The sequence below is a fragment of the Lynx rufus genome, unplaced genomic scaffold, assembly GCF_022079265.1.
Source record: "Lynx rufus isolate CCGP_SWC_20201006 ecotype Redwood Valley unplaced genomic scaffold, mLynRuf1.p SCAF_17, whole genome shotgun sequence".
NCBI lineage: Eukaryota > Metazoa > Chordata > Mammalia > Carnivora > Felidae > Lynx > Lynx rufus.
The window spans coordinates 14,338,620-14,357,636 of NW_025814831.1; the positions used below are offsets into that span (position 1 = coordinate 14,338,620).

Consider the following 19,017-nt stretch of genomic DNA (forward strand, 5'->3'; position numbering starts at 1 on the left):
TGGACTAGCATGTTACTTGCATTTGTGTAGGAGAATGCAGAAGGAAGCGATGGGGCATCTGATGGACCTGAGAGTAAGAGACTTTAAAATAGCCAACAAGAGTTGGCTGGACAGCTTGGCAGGCCAGTTGGGATCAACGGTTAAAAATGAGAGGGTTTTGCCGAGTAAGGTCTAAGGGGCTGGAGCAGTGTGGCCCCTCTGAAGACTTGAAAATGGACCAGTGGGCTCTTTGCTGGGACTGGGCCCCACAATGAGGGGAAACTGCAGAGCGTGGAATGGAAATTGACCAAGAAGTAACACAAGAGACAAAAGACTGAAAAGGTAAACGTTGGGGGGAGAGGGAGATAGCCAAGAGTTATCATAAAGCAAGCTGCTATGTTTTTTAGCAGCTTTATTTAGGTTTTATAGATATATATCAAAAACTCACCTGTTGTAAATTTGCAGTTTAATTGCTTTGAGTAAATTTTTACAGTGGTGCAGTCATCGGCACATGGCACCTTTAGAACATTTCCATCACCCTAAAAAGTTCTTCATGCGTATTTGTTTCCATTCCCACCCTTAGCCCCGGGCAACCACTGATCTGTTCTCTGGCTCTATGGATTTGCCTTTTCTAAACATTTCACAGAAAGGAAATCATAGAATATGGAGTCCTTTGTGTCTTGCCTCTTTCACTTTGCATGGTTTTTATGTGCACCCACATTGTAGCAAGTCTCAGTAGGTCATTGCTTTTTATTGCTAAATAGTTATTGCATCACATGGCTGTGCTATCTTTTGTGTATTCATTTACCAATTGATGAGCGTTTGGATTGCTTGCGCTTTTTAACTGTTATGAATAATACTGCTATGAACATTCACGTACAAAACTTTCTGTAGACATGTTTTCATTGCCCTTGGATGGATTCATGGGAGTGGAATTGATGGGTCATATAAGTTTGTGTTTAACTTTTTAAGAAACTGCCAAGCTGTTTTCCAAAGTGGTTGTGCCATTTTACATTCCTGCCAGCAACGTGGGAGCGTTCCAACTTCTTTTCATCCTCTTTGACACTTAGTGTTGTCAGTTTTCAAATTAAAGCCAGTCTAGTGGGTTTGTAGTGGTATCTCATTGTGATTTTAATGTGTATTTCCCTAATGATTAATGAGGTTCAGCAGTTTTCGTGTGCCTCTTAGCTGTCCTTATATCTTCTGTATGAAATATCTATTCAGATCTTTTGCCTGGTTTTCTACTGTGTTGTCTTATCAAGTTGTAGGAGTTCTTTATATATTCTTGATGCAAGTCTTTTATCAGGTATATACTTTGCATGTATTTTCTGCCTGTCTGTGGCTTGTATTAATTTTTTTTAATGAGGTCATTTAAAGAGAAAAGTTGATTTTGATGGAGTCCAATTTTTCTTTTTATGGGTCATCCTTTGGTGTCGTATCTTAGAAAATTTTGCCTAATCTAAGACTACAGATTTTCTCCTATGTTTTATTCCAGAAAATTTCTAGTTTTAGCTTTTACATGTAGGTCTGTAATCTGCTTTAATATTTGTGTATGGTGTGAGGTAAGGGTCTGAGTAAAAAAGTTTTTTTGTATCTCGATATCCAGTTGTCCAACCATCATTTGTTGAAAAGTCTCTTTTCCCACTAAATTGCCTTGACACTTTTGTAAAAAAATTAGTTAACTGAACATAAATCTAAAGGTTTATTTCTGGAATCTCTGTTTTGTTGCATTGATTTATATGTCTGTCCGTAAGCCAATACCACACTGTCTTGAATATGTAGCTTTATAGCAAGTTTTGAAATTAGATAGTGTGAGTTCTCTAACTTTGTTCTTTTTCAAAATTATTTTGGCTATTCTCAGTCCTTGACATTTCCATATAAATTTTAGAATCAGCTTGTCAATTTCTACAAAAAAAGCCTGCCAGGATTTTGATAAGGTTGGCAGTGAATCTCTAGATCAATTGAGGGAGTATTGCCATAAAAGTAATAGTGAATCTCCCAATCCAGGATCTCTTCATTTATTTAGATTTTCTTTAATTTCTCTCAAGAATTTTTTGTGGCTTTTATTGTGCAAGTTAAGCATTTATTGTTGTTTCTAATTATTTTATTCATTTTTATGCTATTGTGAATGGAATTATTATTTTCTTTAAAAAAATTTTTTTTAATGTTTATTTTGGAGAGAGACCGAATGCAAGTGGGGGAGGGGCAGAGAGAGAGGGAGACACAGAATCTGAAGCAGCTGCAGGCTCTTATCTGTCAGCACAGAGCCTGATGCGGGGCACAGACCCATGAACCGTGAGATCATGACCTGAGCCGAAGTCGGACGCTTAACCGACTGAGCCACCCAGGCCTCCTGAGGAATTATTTTCTTAATTTCACTTTGAGATTATTCTTTGCTATCATATAGATATACTGTTGATATATTGTTGTATTTCAATATCGTTTCTTGTGATGTTGCCAAACTTACTAATTAGTTGTGGTAGATTTTTTAATAGATTCCTTAGAATTTTTATACGCGGGACCACATCATCAGTGAATAAAACCAGTTTTACTTCCTCCTTTCCAAACCGTATGCCTTTTACTTCCATTTGTTACCTTGTTGCCTTGTCAAGAACTTCCAAAACAAAGCTGAGGAGAAGTGATAAGAGGAGACATCTTTATCTTATTCCTGCCTAATCTTAAGAAGTAAACATTTGGTCTTTCACCATAACATGTTAGCTGTAGGTTCTTTATAAATGCCTCTTTGTCTCTGGTAATGTTTCCTCACTTACAGACTGTCTTATGTGATATCCGTATAACCATACTAGCTGTCTTGTAGTTACTGTTTACATAGTGTATCTTTTTTATCCTTTTATTTTCAACCTGTTTGTGTCTTTGGAGTAAAGTACTACTTGTATATATTTCTTGTAGATAGCATGTAGTTGGATCTTGCTTTTTATTTTTTTTAATTTTTTTTTCAACGTTTATTTATTTTTGGGACAGAGAGAGACAGAGCATGAACGGGGGAGGGGCAGAGAGAGAGGGAGACACAGAATCGGAAACAGGCTCCAGGCTCTGAGCCATCAGCCCAGAGCCCGACGAGGGGCTCGAACTCACGAACCGCGAGATCGTGACCTGGCTGAGTCGGACGCTTAACCGACTGCGCCACCCAGGCGCCCCTTGCTTTTTTAATTTAGTATAAACATTTTGCCTTTTGATTCAATCCCCATTTAATGTAACTGTTGATGTGATTCGATTCATGTCTGCATCTTGCTTTTTTTCTATATGTCTGGCATCTTTTTTGATTCTTTGTTTCTCCCTATCACTTTCTTTTGTGTTAAGCAAATACTTTTTAGTATTACATCTTAACTCTTCTGTTGATTTTTTATGAATTACAATGTAGGTCTTAAATGATCATAGTCTACTTCAGATTAACGCTGACTCAATTTTACTAAAATCTACAACTTGACTCTAATATAGCTTCATTTCCTCCCTTCTTTGTGCTATTAATGTCTCTATATGTTATAAACACAACAGTGCAGAAAACAAGTATTCCCTTATACAATCTTATTTTTTATAGGAGTTTAAAATGATTTAAAAATGTATTCATACAATATTTTATATTTACCCCTATATTTACATTCCTGGTACTCTTAACTGATTTTTGTCCTGTGGATTCAAATTGCCCTCTGTTGTCATTTCCTTGTAGTCTGGACTTCCTTTAAACTTTTGTATTGGGTGTGAGAATTCCCTAGCTGAGAATTCCCTCACTCTTTGTTTATCTGGGAATGTCATTATTGGCCTTCATTTCTGGGTGACAGTTTTATTGTAGATAGAATTCTTGGTGATAGTTTCTTTTCTTTCCGTACCTAGAGTGTATCTACTCCTCTGATGAGAACAGTATGGTTGTTCCCCTGTATGTGATTAATTTCGTTGTTACTTTCAAGATTTTTTTTTTTCTTGCTTTCGGCAGGCTTACAATTACATGTTTGTTTTTCTAAAGTACTTTTTCTCTCTGTTCTTTGGACTGGACAATTTTTATTCATTTATCTTTAAGCTTGTGCTTTTTCTGCCATCTCAAAACAGCCAAATTCCGTTCAGGGAATTTTTCATTGTACTTATACTTTTTAATTCTAAAACTCTTCATTTAGTTCATTTCTATCGTTTCTGTTTCACTATTGAGATTCCCTGTTTTTGAATCGACTGATCTTAAAAAAACATCTTTGTATATGGTTTCTGTTAATTCTTTGTACTTATAATAGCTTCTTTGAAGTCTTTGCTAAATCCAACATGTGGATCCATTTGGAGTGAGTTTATATTGATTGCTCTTTTTTTCTGGCCATAGGTCAGGCTTTTCTGTTTCTTTGTGTGTCTCATAACAGATAGAGTACAATCACAACTTTTAAAATGGAAAGAGAACGCTGATAGCACATGCGGAAAATAAATTTTTAATATTTCAGTAATCATAATGATGGTGGTATTATTAGTATTGCTACTCCAAAACACTTTTATGTGACATGGAATAAAGCAAATGAATACTTATGGAATGTTCTATCTATTATCCCCTGTGTCCTTGAGAACCAGATTTCTTGGTGTGGGAGAGGGGCAAAACAGATTTAAAATGGAAGAAATCAAGAACAAACTGTGTCAGTCCTGAATGATTAAATTGGAAATGATTGAAACCATGAGGTAGTGTGTGTCTGCATATGTACATGTGTGTGCATGTGTGTATATATATACATATATACACCTGTGTGCGTGAGAGAGGGAGGGAGAGAAGAAGGGAGAGAGGGAGAGAGGTCTGACTCAGTGACTGACCCAGTAGCAATGAACATCCCTAGTGCATGATTGTGATCTTGAAGTATCATTTACCAATAAAAGAAATCATTCCAGTTCTGGAATAAGAAATGAATAGGGTGAGTTTGGAACATCTTTACATACCAGATAGCAAGGAAACTCAAAAGATTTCTAGGATCATGTTTAAAGAATTCAAGCCAAATATGGGACAATTTGAATTTCAAGAAGGATAAAAATTGCAAGAGACTCATCAAATATGTTTAAATTCATGAGTTCTAAATCGGTATCAACAAAGTAAATAAAAAGCACTGGAAAACCGAATATTAGATGAAAGGAAACACCTTCCTATAAGATTATTCCAGCTAATGAATGAAAATGCAAAGAGAGACTTAGAATATCACCATTTTGTACCTCCCAGTGAATTCATGTATCTAAGGGCTGCTAACACCAAAAAAAAAAAAAAAAAAAAGTGACAGCCAGAAATGATGTGCCTCCTGATAGAGGGGTACACCACTGGCAAAATCTTGAGCAAAGGGATTGAACTTGAATAGGTCAACTCTTGAATTCCAACTACCAAGTTTAAGAAATACAGAGAACAGAGAAAAGTATGAAACTGTGCAGTTTTCCAGCTAAGGAGAAACTCGATGGGGCAAACAGTTCAGATTCTTTAATAGATAAATTCTAAGGAAAAGAAGGAGGTAGAAAGGGCACCTATAGATTAAGAGATTTTAAAGACTCCTTGAGTAAGGAGAAAAGTGGGCAAGACTGTACTGTAGTGTAGGTATGTATACTTGAGGGAGTAAGCCATAAGGAAATGGAATGAGGCGATTATTCTAAAAGTCAGGGTAGCAGGTACTTTTGGGTGGAGGGAGGAGCCTGTTAATTGGGATAGGGTGTTTGACAATGGTCTTTTTTTTTTTTTTTTTTTTTTTTTTTTTTTAGAGAGCATGTGTGCACAAGCAGGGGGAAACACAGAGGGAAATAGAGAGAAAGAGAGAGAGAGAGAGAGAAAAAAAATCCTAAACAGGCTGCAGGCTTTTTGCAGAGTCTGATGCAGGGCTCGATCCCACGATCTCCGGGATCACAACCTGAGCCGAGATGAAGAGTAGGATGCCCAACCGACTGAGTCTCCCAGGCTCTCCTCCCTGACAGTGGTCTTTTTTTAAACCTGAGTGGTAGTTATAAGGGTGTTTGCCTCCTAAGAATTCCCCGGGAGATTTATTTGTTTTATTTGGCTGTCTGCTCTATATTTCATACAATAAAAGTTAACAAAGAATGGGGGAGGGTGGGCAGTGAAAGATGAGATAGAACAGTGCCCGGCAGAGAGCAGGGGAGGGATCCCTGTACTGGGAAGCCAGGGGCCACTCACTGATGGAGCTGCTGGGTGGGCCTCTCCCTTTCTCTCTCAGGGACTCGGTCTCCCTCTCTGTCAGTTGAAGGTAATGAAGTCCTACATGCCTCACTAGGTTGGTGGGAGAACCATCTGGAATAATGGGTTGGGAGATGGCATGGAACCAGTTGGTGTTGCCTCAGAAGAAGATAATGATGGTGGTTCACATTTACTCATCGTTGACCGTTACCTCACGTAATCCTGACAGCAGCCCTGTGAGTAGCAGGTATGCAGCTGGGTCGTATCCTGCGAGCACACGAGGACCCAGTCTCTGTCCTGAAGGAGCCGAAAGTCTTAGAGGGGCTTTCTTGATGGGGGAGTGAAATATTTTTTAATTACCTTGTCAGTGGTTTATTAATACACTTCTGAATGGCTTCGAGGGGCTCGAAAATAGCTTATTCCCCCAAGACAATTAAATATGCTCCTCATAGATCACGCTTGTCCTGTCCTGCTCGTGTGCTTAGCAAAGCTTTTTTTTTTTCTATAGATGGTCCAAAGGTACAGTTGAGCTCACCATCTTAGGCGACTGGTTGTGATTGGGAAGGCCAAATAAACGAGTCACTGTATGATGAAAGAATTTAATTTATAAGCTTGTCCTGACGACTGGGGAGAGACCCGTCTCTGTGTTGTCGTCCTTTGGTCAGTGTTAGTCTCTCTGATACCGTCTTACTTCAGAGTTGTGTTTCTGCCCAGACCACTCAGCAGAAATTCCCCGAGGTTCCTTTGTCCTCCGCCCCCAGGGGAGGGGCCTCCAATCCCATCCCTTCTTTAGAAACCAGTGTATTCAGGTGGAGACTTGGACCCTCGCTGCTCCCAACCTTTCTGGCCTCTCTTCTGCCTCTGTTTCTGCGTCACGCGAAGCGGTCACAGTTTCCAGGTTGTCTGCGGGCTTCTTCTGCACGACGGGGATGGTCTTCAGCTTTCGCACCAGAATCAGATTGAGCCTGAGTTCAAATGCTGGCTCTTCTGTCCGTGGGCTGTACGATGTTACGTAATTTCCTGAGCCCTTGTTTCCTCATGCAAAAGTTCTGTAAAACTACAGAAGGTGCTAAATAAATACTTGTTGGTTGGTTGAGAAGAACATTTTGACATAGTATATAATAGAAGCTGGTCCTGATTTTCCTCTGTTTTCTGCTAAACCAAAGGTACACGGACATAGCAGCGGCTGCTTTTGGCTCTGGCCCAGTCAATGTTGACATGTGGAGCGGAGAGCCAGATGATAGATGGTGGGAGGCAGTGGATGGTTGGAGAATGGGGGGAGTTCACATGGTTCTGAGCACTGGGTCAGGAGCTGTACAGGTGTCATCTTACTCCAGTGTTTGGAGGGAAGATAGCCCCATTTTCTAGACGAGGAAACAGGCACAGCAAGATAAAGCCAGTTGCCCACATTCTTACCCTTCGCGGTGCGTGCCTAGCATCTGGTATTGTTTTCCCTTCGCTGTGTTTCCAGATGTCTCACATTCCATTCTCCCTTCCTCCTCTTCTGCTCATGATCACTCGCAACCTTTGCCCTTTTCTTCTTTTCTGTCCCCAGCTTATTAGCCTCTCCCAGACCCAAGCAAGTTATCTGGCATGACTCACGGGAATGTCTGCGAATCCCAAACGGCACCACGCTGCCTCGAGCTGAGATATACTGCTTTATTTCCCCAAGAAAAATACTGGAGGCTCTCATTTGCCAATTTAATGGTGGCGCTTCCCCCCCCCCCCGCCACCGCCTTTCCCACATGGAGTGTATCTGGCCTGGTTTTGAACTCTACACCTTAGGCAGGCCTGGGGCCCCAGCACCGCCCCCAGCTGCTGCCACTGCCTGGCCCCACCCACATGGCCGCTTGCTTGGCTCCTGAAGGCGTTTGGACCTGTGACCCTGTACATTTAAAGATCTTTTTTTTTTTTCTTTTTAACTGAGTCCCTTGGATTTTTCTCCCACTTGTCATAGCTTTTAAAATATTGTCCCCAGACGTTGTTCTGGAACTGCAGTTCTGTTTTCCGCTAATTGAAATGGAAGTGAGTATTGCACTCTGATCCTTGTACTTAACTTTTAGCTCAAGTATTGCAGTACATTTGGAAGGACTGTCCTCCCCTTGATGTCTTCTCCGCCTTTTTCCTTCTCCGTAGCACAATCGGCTGGGTGAGCAGGAGGTCAAAAGTACTTGTGAGACAGTTAGTGGTTCAGCCTCCCAGGTTAACCTTTTTGAGTTTGGCCTGGCCCTCATCAATTGATTCAGAGCAATCTCTGTAAGTTGGCTGTTTTAACTGAGACAGCACGAGAAGGATTCAGTTCACCTCCCTCAGTGCCTCTGCTTCTCAGTGTTGCATTTGTCCCTGACCGTCCCCTACAGCTTCGGTGGGGACTCTGCACTCCTCCCTGTGGGCACCAGCACACTTGGGAGATCTCACCATCATTTCCTGGGAGAGTGATTACAGAGCCCCGGAGAAGGAGCTTCTGTTACCCTCCCTTGACATGGGTTGTTGTCTTTTGTCTTTGAGGGCATGGTAGGTTTTCAGTAAATAACAAAGTGAATGAGTGAATCCAAACCAGGAATAACTTTTTTTTTTTTTTTTTTTTTTTGCTTCAAAGTGAAATGTCTCCAAAGCGGTAAAACAGACTTTCATGTTCTGTAAGTTGACTGGGAGGTAGTTTCCAGAATTCCAAAACTATTTAGAGCAACGACAGAGTTGTGAGGAAATAGTAGTAATAATGGTAAACATTTAAAAGCACTTGCCATGTGTATTAACTCATTTAATTCCTAGAACCAGTCTGTGGGGGGGAGGGGGCTACATTTGTTATCCCCATTTTACAGATGAGGAAGCAGAGGCACAGGCTCTTGCCCAAGGTCAACAATGAGTGAGTATGAAGCTGGGGCTTGAGACCTTACCATGTGGCTCTAGGACCCATGTTCTGTTTGGTCTAGGTGTCAGTATATATGTAAGTATGTGGATTTCCAGGTGAGCATATGGGAGGGCCGGCCTCACGTGTTAGATAAGTTCTGGTTCTTTTGGTGCAGGTAGCATTAGACTGAGGAGTCCTGCTCTGTGTTGGATACCGCTGGGATTCGGGGCGAAGGTGACCATGGTCACACCACAGCTCACGAGGATGCACGTGTATTGGCTGGCTCACAATTGCACCCCTGTGCCCCTTTCCTGATGCCCATAGGCACTCAGTAGATATTGTTGGAATGAGGATTGATAGCCTTTGACCCATTCCCCAAAGTTGGAGGAGAAGAACGTGGGAGGAAGCAAGCCTCTCCGTATTCCGTGTTTCCTCAGAGGCCGGGGGTCCGGGCGAGTGTCAGGGAAGAGGTTACTGGGGGAAGGGTGCCGTTGTTTTGCCCGAGTCCAGCTTGCATCTGGGGGCCTCTAGCACACCACGCTGGAAGTGTGCATGTCCTGTCCCGGCTCCACGACAGCCCTGCCTGCCTCACTGGACTTGTCCCTCCGCTGCCTGAGACGCTGTCTGATACACAGAGCCTGCTCCGCGTGCTGCCTGCTGCCTGGCCGGCTGACCGAAATGCCTGATTGACTCTGCTTTTGTCACGGGGAAGCCTCAGTTGCTGAGGTAGTCAGAAAAAATGTTGTTAAGCCTAGTACAACTCTCATTAGGTTTGCAGTGAGACTTCCGGAAGCTTCGCCTGCTTGATCGCCTCCCAGCGTGGATGGCTGTCACACCCTCCACCACTATATCTAGGCTGCAGCTGGCCTGCTCCGTTGATCAGACAGAGTCCTTTGCTAACCAGGCCAAGGTTGTGGGTTTGATCCCTGGCCTCTGACTACAGCAAGCCATCTGTCTTCACAAATGCATGTCATTGGATACGAGGCGAAGAGCGTGTACAGAGGGAGAAGCTGGAGTCCATTCTGGGACAAAAAGCAGCTCCCTGACAGCCGGCCAGAAGTGCCCTTTTGGACTGCGAAGGATGTCTTTTTCTTCTCACACTTTCCCGATCTGGATATCTGGTTTTGATTTCAGACTTTTTCCAAATAGATGATCCTAAGGTTGTATAAATGAAGAGGAAGCAATTCTCAAGCCTGAGAGCTAAGAGAAATTGACCTAGAGAAGGCTGGTTTATTTCCGTCCTTCTGGGGTTGTGTTGACAATGTCTAGCATACCAGTGGGGTGTGTCTCATGTGAGAAGGGTCTGCTTCAGTTGTCCCATTTGTGGTCAAGAAGACTTTTCTTCAAGGAGATGGGGAAAGGGATTTTGGAATACAAGATGGCGCTCACTCTTTCTTTTGAGGGCACACAGCTTCCTAAGTGTCACTGGGTGCCTGGTTGGTTCTATGTAGCAGTTGGGACAAAGAGGGTCTTTGCTCCCGAGGTGATCACGCTTTGGTTGGCAGACAGACAGAAATACATGTGAAAACCAGTGTGTTGAGTGCTCACTAGGCTCAAAACACAAGCGAGCTTGTTGGGAGAACCCAGGAAGCAGTACCTGCGTTTTCCTAGGGAACCTAGGAAAAGGCTCCCCAGGTGGCCTCTGACCTGGGTCTTGAAGGATGACTAACAGTTCCTGGAATACTTCAGACAGAGAGGAGCAAGTGTAAAAGGCACGTGAGCAGGAAAGCTTCCCTGAAATATTTGGAAGGTTTTTAAAAAATCTTCAAAATCCTTCTTATCCGTGCAGCTCTCTAGAAGCTGTCAGGCCAGGCATGCCTCACTCTGCCACTTGGGACAGGCAGGTATGTCACTGCTCCCCCAGGCACCCATGCTGCAATGCCACCGAGGGCATCTGTGACATATTCTGTTTAAGAGAGTGCATTGCTGTGCTGTCTGCCAACCCAGTGCAGCGAGAAAGAAGGGGACAAGGAGCAGGTAGAAAATGTATTCCCTTGTGATCTTGGTTTATTCGACTTACAGTAGCTCTGAAATTCATTCAACAAGTATTTAAATTTTTTTTAATGTTTATTTATTCTTGAGAGCGAGAGAGAGAGAGAGAGAGAGAGAGAGAGAATCTAAAGCAGGCTCCAGGCTCCAAGCTGTCAACACAGAGCCCGACGAGGGGCTCAAACTCACGAACCGTAAGATGATGACCTGAGACAACGTCGGATGCTTAACTGACTGAGCCACCCAGGCGTCCCTCATTCAACAAGTATTTATTGAGCACTTGCTGTATGCCAGACTCTGTTTGAGGGGCTTGGGGTATGTCGGTGAATAGAACACAGATCTTGGTCCTCAAGATGCTTATTACGTTCTTATGGGGTGTGTGAAGCCCTCTGAGCTCCCTGGGGTGGGATGGTGTCCCTTGCTCGCCAGTGTATCTTCAGGGATGAGCCTGGAACCTGAAGAACAATGCACTCAGTGACTGTTGAAATGACCCTACTGCTGAAGAGCCACAGGGGTGCTAGTTGGTAAGAAAAGACCTGGGAAAAGCCAGCGACTTCTTAGTTCTGAGAGATCTACCAGCTTGACTTGTCCTGTAATTGATCTTTGGTTATAAATTTCTTAACCACAGAGGAGAAAAAATATTGAACTTACTCTAGCAGGAGCACTTTTTCCTTATCATCCAGGAGTTTGACAAACAGCATAAAAAGTATTTTATTCACCCCAGAACTTTGGGTTTGCATGACCGTGATAATGGATAGTTGAATCGAAGAGTGTTGGTGGCCTGGGCCAGACTCTGAGGTCAGAAAATAATCTGGAAGGACAAGTTAGGGGAAGAACTGCCCCGTCCCACCCACGCTGGTCCCGAGAAACGAAAGGAGAAATAATAACGAAAAAAGGTGTATTGAGCTTGCTGTTGAAGGAGCCACCTATCACGAGGTGTAACGGTTCTGAACGTCTCCGAGTTTCTCCCAGCCCTGGTTTCCCATTTTGATTTTGATTCTGGAGCTCTGGCTTCCTTCCCAATGCAGCTCCTCCTTGGTTTTGTGGCACAGAGGCACAGGTGGCCGTGTCAAAGAGCTCTGAATGTGGCTCAGAGTCGTGAAACAGGCGCTGCCGTGGACTTGCACGTGGCAGGGTGTAAATTTCAGAGACCAGCCTTCAAATGGCTGCCGCAGGGCCCGCGGGGTCCAGAGGGAGGCCAAGTGCTGGCGGGGCCGCCTCCCTCGGTGTCCTCAGGAAGTCATGCTTTTGCCCTGACCTAAGGGCCAGCAGACAAGACCTGGGAGGTTCCTCCCATCTGAAACCAGATGGAGAAAGGAGGAGGGAAGAAGGAGTGCAAGTAGGTCACCAGGAACAGAACGCGTCCCTGGGAAAAGTGGGCGGGCTTTCCTGTCAAGACAGAGCACTAGGTTGCCTGGGTTTGAACACGAGCAAGGCGGTGGGACTGGCCCAAGCTCTCCCCACAGGGTTGGGGGCACACAGGGATGTTGGCAAGGGAAGGCAGGGTTGTGCCTGCTCGTCACACTGGACAACCAGCTGGGGCTCAAGGGACGCCCAGGCCCCTTCTCCCTGGTGATAGCTGAGCTGTTGGGAACCTTTCCACATGGAGGGAGACGCGCCCAGCTCAGGAAGCTTACCCAAGCAAGATGCGGGAGGTGAACCCCAAGTTCTGACAGCTTGCCAAAGTGCCCGCTGCTCACAGGCTGGCAGGAACATTCATTTTGAGTCTAGTTTGCCATAATGAATTCTGACATCATTGTGCTCTCTCAGTCAAGGGTGTTGAAATGGAATCAGTGACCTAATGTGAAGGGTCTGTGGAAACCCTCAAAACCAAGGAACGTCCTGGCCTCCCTTGTCTTCGTTTTGGAGTGGAGTTTTTAAGCAACAATTCATTCTAGATATTTAATGATCTCAACATTTGAAGAATAAACTAATAGTTTAGAGACATGAAGGCAATCCTGTGGCTTTTATTTCCCTCAAAATGGAGTATTTCATAGCATTTAGGCTATAATTCTTATAAGTTAATTTCCCCTTTTTGTTCCTTTCTGTCATGATCATCCATCTAGCTTAAATTTTTTTTCCTGCTGTCATGGCAACGGTTGGAAATGATTGGTTGAATAAAATTATGTGCCTAAAAAAAAAAAATGTATGAATGGTATAGGAGTTGCTGAGAAGGAGATGTTTCTGCATCTGGGAAACTTTCTTCCTCTTCTGCTATTTAAAATCTTTCACCTCCAGCCCCTTCTTCCTGCTGTCAGCCTGGTCTGTGGCCGGACACCCACATGTGGATGGTGCCACATTCGTTTGATTGGCACGGCGGGGTGAGGCCTTCGGGGGTCACTGTGGATCCTTTGTTTACAAGCAGGATCCCAGAGCTTGAGGAACGATTCGATTCTGAAAAGCTCCCGCCAGAAATACCGTGGAAACAGTTGAGAAAAACTGTTTGCTTCAGAGGCAGCGTGGGTACCTTGGGAACAAGCACCCAGAGGCTGATCAGCCCCCTCCTGTGCCGCACCCCTGAGGCCCAGACACTTCCTCCAGTCATCCAGCAGGGGGCCTCGGTCCCGCGCGGGAGAGCCTCCTGGCCCTCAGAGGGTAGTTGAGTTTCTCCAGCCATCCTTTCTCTTTTAAGGCAGCCGAGGCAGTACCCTCCAGAAGGCTTCACCTGGGCTGACGCATTTTCTTTCGGATCGTGAACCACTTCCTAGCAGTAGCTCATTAGCTGTGGTCACTGGAACGGGTAAAATCTGTATTATGTATATATGAAGTGATTTGCATATAAATGTTACAAAACAGAGACCTGAGCTCTCTTATTGGTTCTTTCTTCTAGAGCCTCACTTTGCTTTCAGAGCTGACATTTCTTTTGCCCAGAAAGGTGATAGAACCCAGGAGAAAGCTTCCAGCTCATTCTCTCACTGGGTTTGTGAACCTGAGCGAGCCATTTCACTTCTGTGTCATAATGGACTAGGTTGCGTTGGATCGTGTCTAGCTGGAAAATTCTGTGGGTCTGTAACTGGATAAGTGTCTCCTTTTGCCAGCAGGGCGCGGGAGACATTCTGAATGACCAGGCCTATCTTGCAGCCTTCCCTGGCTCATCATATTCAGATTTGATGCTACTTTCAGGCCTGATTTCCACCCTGGAAAAACAGCCCTTTACACACTGGGTCTTTAGTTGTGTTCCCTCAGCCCCACCCTTACGTCCTACAGTTCAAACTGCCGTTCCTTTTGCGCACAGTAGGAGCTTGGTCTGTGATTCTGGAACAAAATTAGCCCACCGTGCCCACACCCATCCCTTTTTTAGCTGTTGCTATTTCCTCCCCCACCCCCCACCCCGTTACTTAAGAGAGCTGAGCTTCAGTCCAAAGCAAATGTACTTTGTTGCCTGTGAACACAGATCCCATAAAAACAAACGAAGGGGAAAGCAGAGGAGATTGTATGTCCTGGGGCCCATTACCTAATTTTTATTCACGCCTCTGTTAGATTTTCTTTAGCGCCGCTTAGAGTCCTGAGCACACGCTTCTCTTTTTATGTCACCATAAAGCTTCTGATCTGGTATCATCTGATATGTGTGGGTGAGAGGAATCCGAGAGTATTTATGTACATACGCCAGTAAACTATTATCTTAAAGTTCCGGGGCTGTACTTGTGAACGAGAGTCCTGGGACGTCATGTAGGTATAAGATACAAAGGAACAGCCCGCATGAGTGCTTGTAACCTACAGAAACCCCACATTCAGTTTGATTAAATACCTTTGCATGATTTAAAATGTCACCCAAGAAGAGAGGCAAATACCTAGAGCATCTGTCCCAGCCGGCAGAGGCTGGCTGACAGGTTTGTACCGGCTGACCCGTTCTGCGGCTTTTTGGAAAGATGAGATGTGTCCTAATGAGCAAGTTATAAATATCACCGAGTTATGTCATAGGTGGTGGCAGCACTCAATGTAAATGGGAAGTGTTCCCAGCTGAGCAGGGCAGGCGCAGCTTTCAGGGAGGACACCGGGCAGGGGCCTGGACATCTGCACCAGGATGTCACTAAACAATGACTTGTCCGTTTGTCTTGGGAGGTGTGGGGCCAGGAAGGGAGATGTGTTCTGAGCAGAGTCAGGCAGCTCCGGGTTCCAGTCCTCATGCATTTGCTCTCGGAAGGGCCTTTGACCATTTGCTTTTTCTTGTTGGTGCAGGGTTGGGGGGAGGAAGGCCGGTTTGATGGCTTTTGGGGACAGTGATTTCTGTCCTCAAAGATGCAGAGTGATTGCTTGGTGGAACCCCACCGTTTCATACCTGTTACCTTTGTCTTGCCCATAAAAATCGCAAGTAACAGGAAGCCTTTACCCACAGTGCATTCAGTGCTGACATTTCTGTACCCTGTTGCCACCCACCTTTTAAGTGAAAAGATAGATTTCAGCACCAATCAATAGAGCAGGAAAACTACAGAGCCATTGTGAGGTTGAGGAGAAACTCTTGCAAGATATCTTACATTTTCTTCCTCCTTTCCTTTCCTTTCCTTTCCTTTCCTTTCCTTTCCTTTCCTTTCCTTTCCTTTCCTTTCCTTTCCTTTCCTTTCTCCTCCCTCCCTCCCTTCCTTCCTTCCTTTCTTCCTTCTATACCTTAGAACTGATTTTCACATTTTTTTTTTCTTGAGGAAATCTGACTGTGGAAGCGCAAAAGACCACCAATCCCAGGCCAAATTTTTCAGAGTTGAACAAAGATGGATGGACATGTGCAGAATAATTGTTTGCTGAAAATCTAGCCAACAGCTTTTATGTAGACAAAATGCATTGAAATATGTGTATAAAATATTTAATATTAATGCGCGCCAGATGGAAACCCTGTCAAATTCTGTGTGCACACAGGAACTTGACAAGAGGAGTCGGGAGATTTAGAGAGATCCTCAGAGCAGTAGAAACAAGAACAACTCAAAACCTGCGAATGGTGAGTGTGATGGATAACTTGATTGAGGCCAGAAGGGCACTTCAGGTGTTCTCACTCCTTGCCTCCCTTCCCCTCCCTCTGTCCCTCTGCCCCTCTGTCATAGATATATGAGCTTTATTGAGATCTAATTTCCACACTATACATCTCACCCATTTAAAGTCACTGGTTTGTAGTATGCTCGCAAGATTGCTCAGCCGTCACTACTATTTAATTCCAGAACATTCTCATCCCCAAAGAGAAACCCCATACCTATCAGTAGTCAATCCCCACGCTCCCCTTTTCCCCTGGCCTCCGGCAACCACTAATTTCTTTTTGGCTTTTATGGATCTGCCTGTTTTGGACACTTCAGATAAACGGGGTGATATGTACCATGTGGTCTTTTTATGACTGGCCTCCTTAGCACACTGCTTTCAGGGTTCACCCAAGTTGTAGCACGGATCAGCACTTCACTCCTTTTTGTGACCAAATACTATCCCACCGCATGGATAGAACACATCTCATGTATCTGTTCATCAGATGGACATTTGGATTGTTTCCACGAGTTGGTGACTATGAACGATGCCGCAGTGGACATTCTCATGCAAGTTTTTAGGTGGAAATATACATTCTTGTACCTAGGACTGGAATCGCTGGATCGTATGGTAGCTCTACATTTGTTTGTTTGTTTGTTTAACTCATTAATGATTTAATTTACATCCAAGTTAGTTAGCATACAGTGCAATAATGATTTCAGGAGTAGAAACCAGTGATTCATCCCCTACATATAACACCCAGTGCCCATTCCAAGTGTCCTCCCCACTAACCCCTTGTCCATTTAGCCATCCCTCCACCCACCACCCCTCCAGCAACCCTCAGTTTGTTCTCTATATTTAAGAGCCTCTTAACGTTTTGTCCCCCTCCCTGTTTTCATGTTATTTTTGTTTCCCTATCCTCTGTTCATCTGTTTTGTCTCTTAAATTCCACATATGAGTGAAGTCATATGGTATTTGTCTTTCTCTGACTAATTTCACTTAGCGTAATACCCTCTAGTTCTACCCACGTTGTTGCAAATGGCAAGAGTTCATTCTTTTTTGATTGTCGAGTAATATGGTAACCCTGCGTTTACCATTTGGAGGAACGGCCAGATGATTCTCCAAAGTGGCTGCACCATTTTACATTCCCCCCGAAAGTTACGAGGCCTGCAATTTCTCCATATCCCTCACAGCACTTGCTGTTGTCTTTTTAGTTGTTGCCATCCCAGTACATGTGACGTGCTGTCTCATTGCGGTTTTAATTTACATTTCCCTGATGGTTGATGATGTTGAGCATCTTTTTATGTATTTATTGTCAGTGCTAGCTCTTGAAACCTAAGGAATGCGTCCCATAAGGCAGGGGCAACGTAAGCCCTCCCAGATGCCAGTGTAGCAAAGGAGTCGGTTGTCTGCTAATGATTGCACACCAAAACCTAACCAGAGCAAAAGCAGATTAGATCCTGAAGAGTACTTAGTTGTTTGATTAGTTATATTGACTCTAAAACTCAGAGGAGAAATATAAAAGCTGGTTCCATAAACCAAGCTGTTGATCGCTGTTTGGCTCTCTTGTTGACTTAAGTTCTCCCTCTTCCTTTTACTCCTTATACTTTCCCGCCTGGGGGAACTTATTGATGGTACCTCCATAGCTTGGCCTGCAGAGCCATAGCCAAGGGGTGTCTGGGTGAAGGTCTGGAGCTTACCAGAAGCTAAGCGAATATCACATACAACCCCGCACGAGATTCCACTTTCCTTTGTCTTGTTACCATGCTACTGTCCTCCTCACGTCATGGCCCCTTTTCGTGCCATGGTAGAGTTTCACTTGGGCAAGGCCAAGAGACTTCTGTTGTGGGAAGAGAGGCTGAATCTTCTTTTTGGTGTCTTCAGGGTTTTAGGATGCGCAACTGTCATGGGGCCAGGTGGCTAAGCCAGAGGCTTTCCTGGAATTAGTGGGCATGAGGGAAGATGGGTGACTTTACACCCCCCACCCCCTACCCCCCACCAAGACTTCACCTGGTCTGTGAGATTTATTTATATATTGATGGGATTTTTAGGTGCCTTAAGAAGTTCAAACTAGACATTTTGATTTGTAGAGCTCTTTAAGGGAAAACCAAACAAAACAAAACCCTGAAAAAGTATAGATAAAAATTATTGCCAAATGTCTTTTCTCTCAGATTGACCTCCTCCCAACATTTCATAACACTCCTTGCCTGGTCAGCATGAACAGGTTCTTTTAAGATTTGGAAGCACAATTAAAGTAACTGATTATACTGGCAAGTGTTCTTATAATTGTTTTAAGAGCTGATTAAAAATCCAGTCTTTCAAGATTGCTTAAATATGATGCATTTGTTCATATTGTTGACTCAAAAGCATATATATTTTATTAAGAAGATTAATGGTTTTCCCCCACTAGAAGATGCGAGTGCATTGAGTGCACTGTGGGGATCTGCCTGCTGTTTTCTTCAACATTATTTTTCACAGAATTAGAGAATATCTTCCACCATTGCCTAAGGTTTGTGGTATTGAAATCAATGTACTTTAACTTATAAAAATCCTATGAGGTGGGATTCTGAATAAAGATATGTCAGGAAGGGAGAGAAGTTTTTTCAATTAGTTTTCCTTTTTTTTCTGAGAAGTACCGTGAAGAGGCTCCTAAAGAAGTCTGGATAGACTAGAGTTGCCCCTGGGCATTTTCAGCTGCTAACTGGTTGGTGCTGACGCGAGAGGAGTCACTTGCTGTCTGTGTTGGACTTGAGGCGCGAGTAGACCTGTGGTCTTGGTTGATGAGGCTCACGTGACCTAGGTTGAACTGCTTCCAATTCCTTGAGGGCTGAACCAAAGGTGTGCATTGGAATTATGTGAGCAACATTTTTGAACAAGTACACATCCCTAATCCTGACCTCAGAGATGTCAACTGAGTAGGTTTGGGGCAGGACCCGAGAATTTTATTTTCTCATTTCCACAAGGGATTCTTTGCCTTCCCCAGCTGAGAAGCACTTGGTGCTTGGTGGGCTTATTCACTGGTATCTTGGTCTGGACTAGACATCAGAAAGCTTGTCCAGTTAATACTGCTCATAACCATAGGATTCCTCAAGGATCAGCTGATCATTGCAAA

The 19,017-nt window shown here is 44.0% G+C and overlaps 1 protein-coding gene across 5 annotated transcripts in view; it reads left to right on the plus strand.

The window, feature by feature from the left end:
- TTC7B (tetratricopeptide repeat domain 7B) overlaps positions 1-19,017 on the plus strand; it is a 254,836-nt gene that overhangs the window by 92,092 nt on the left and 143,727 nt on the right. For 4 of the 5 annotated variants that reach the window (XM_047080223.1, XM_047080226.1, XM_047080224.1 and 1 more), the window contains one exon: positions 15,816-15,894. The exons of the other annotated variant lie outside the window; for it this stretch is intronic. In XM_047080223.1, the coding sequence (XP_046936179.1) occupies positions 15,816-15,894 (79 nt within the window). The remainder of the gene's footprint in view (positions 1-15,815; positions 15,895-19,017) is intronic. 5 annotated transcript variants of the gene reach the window in all.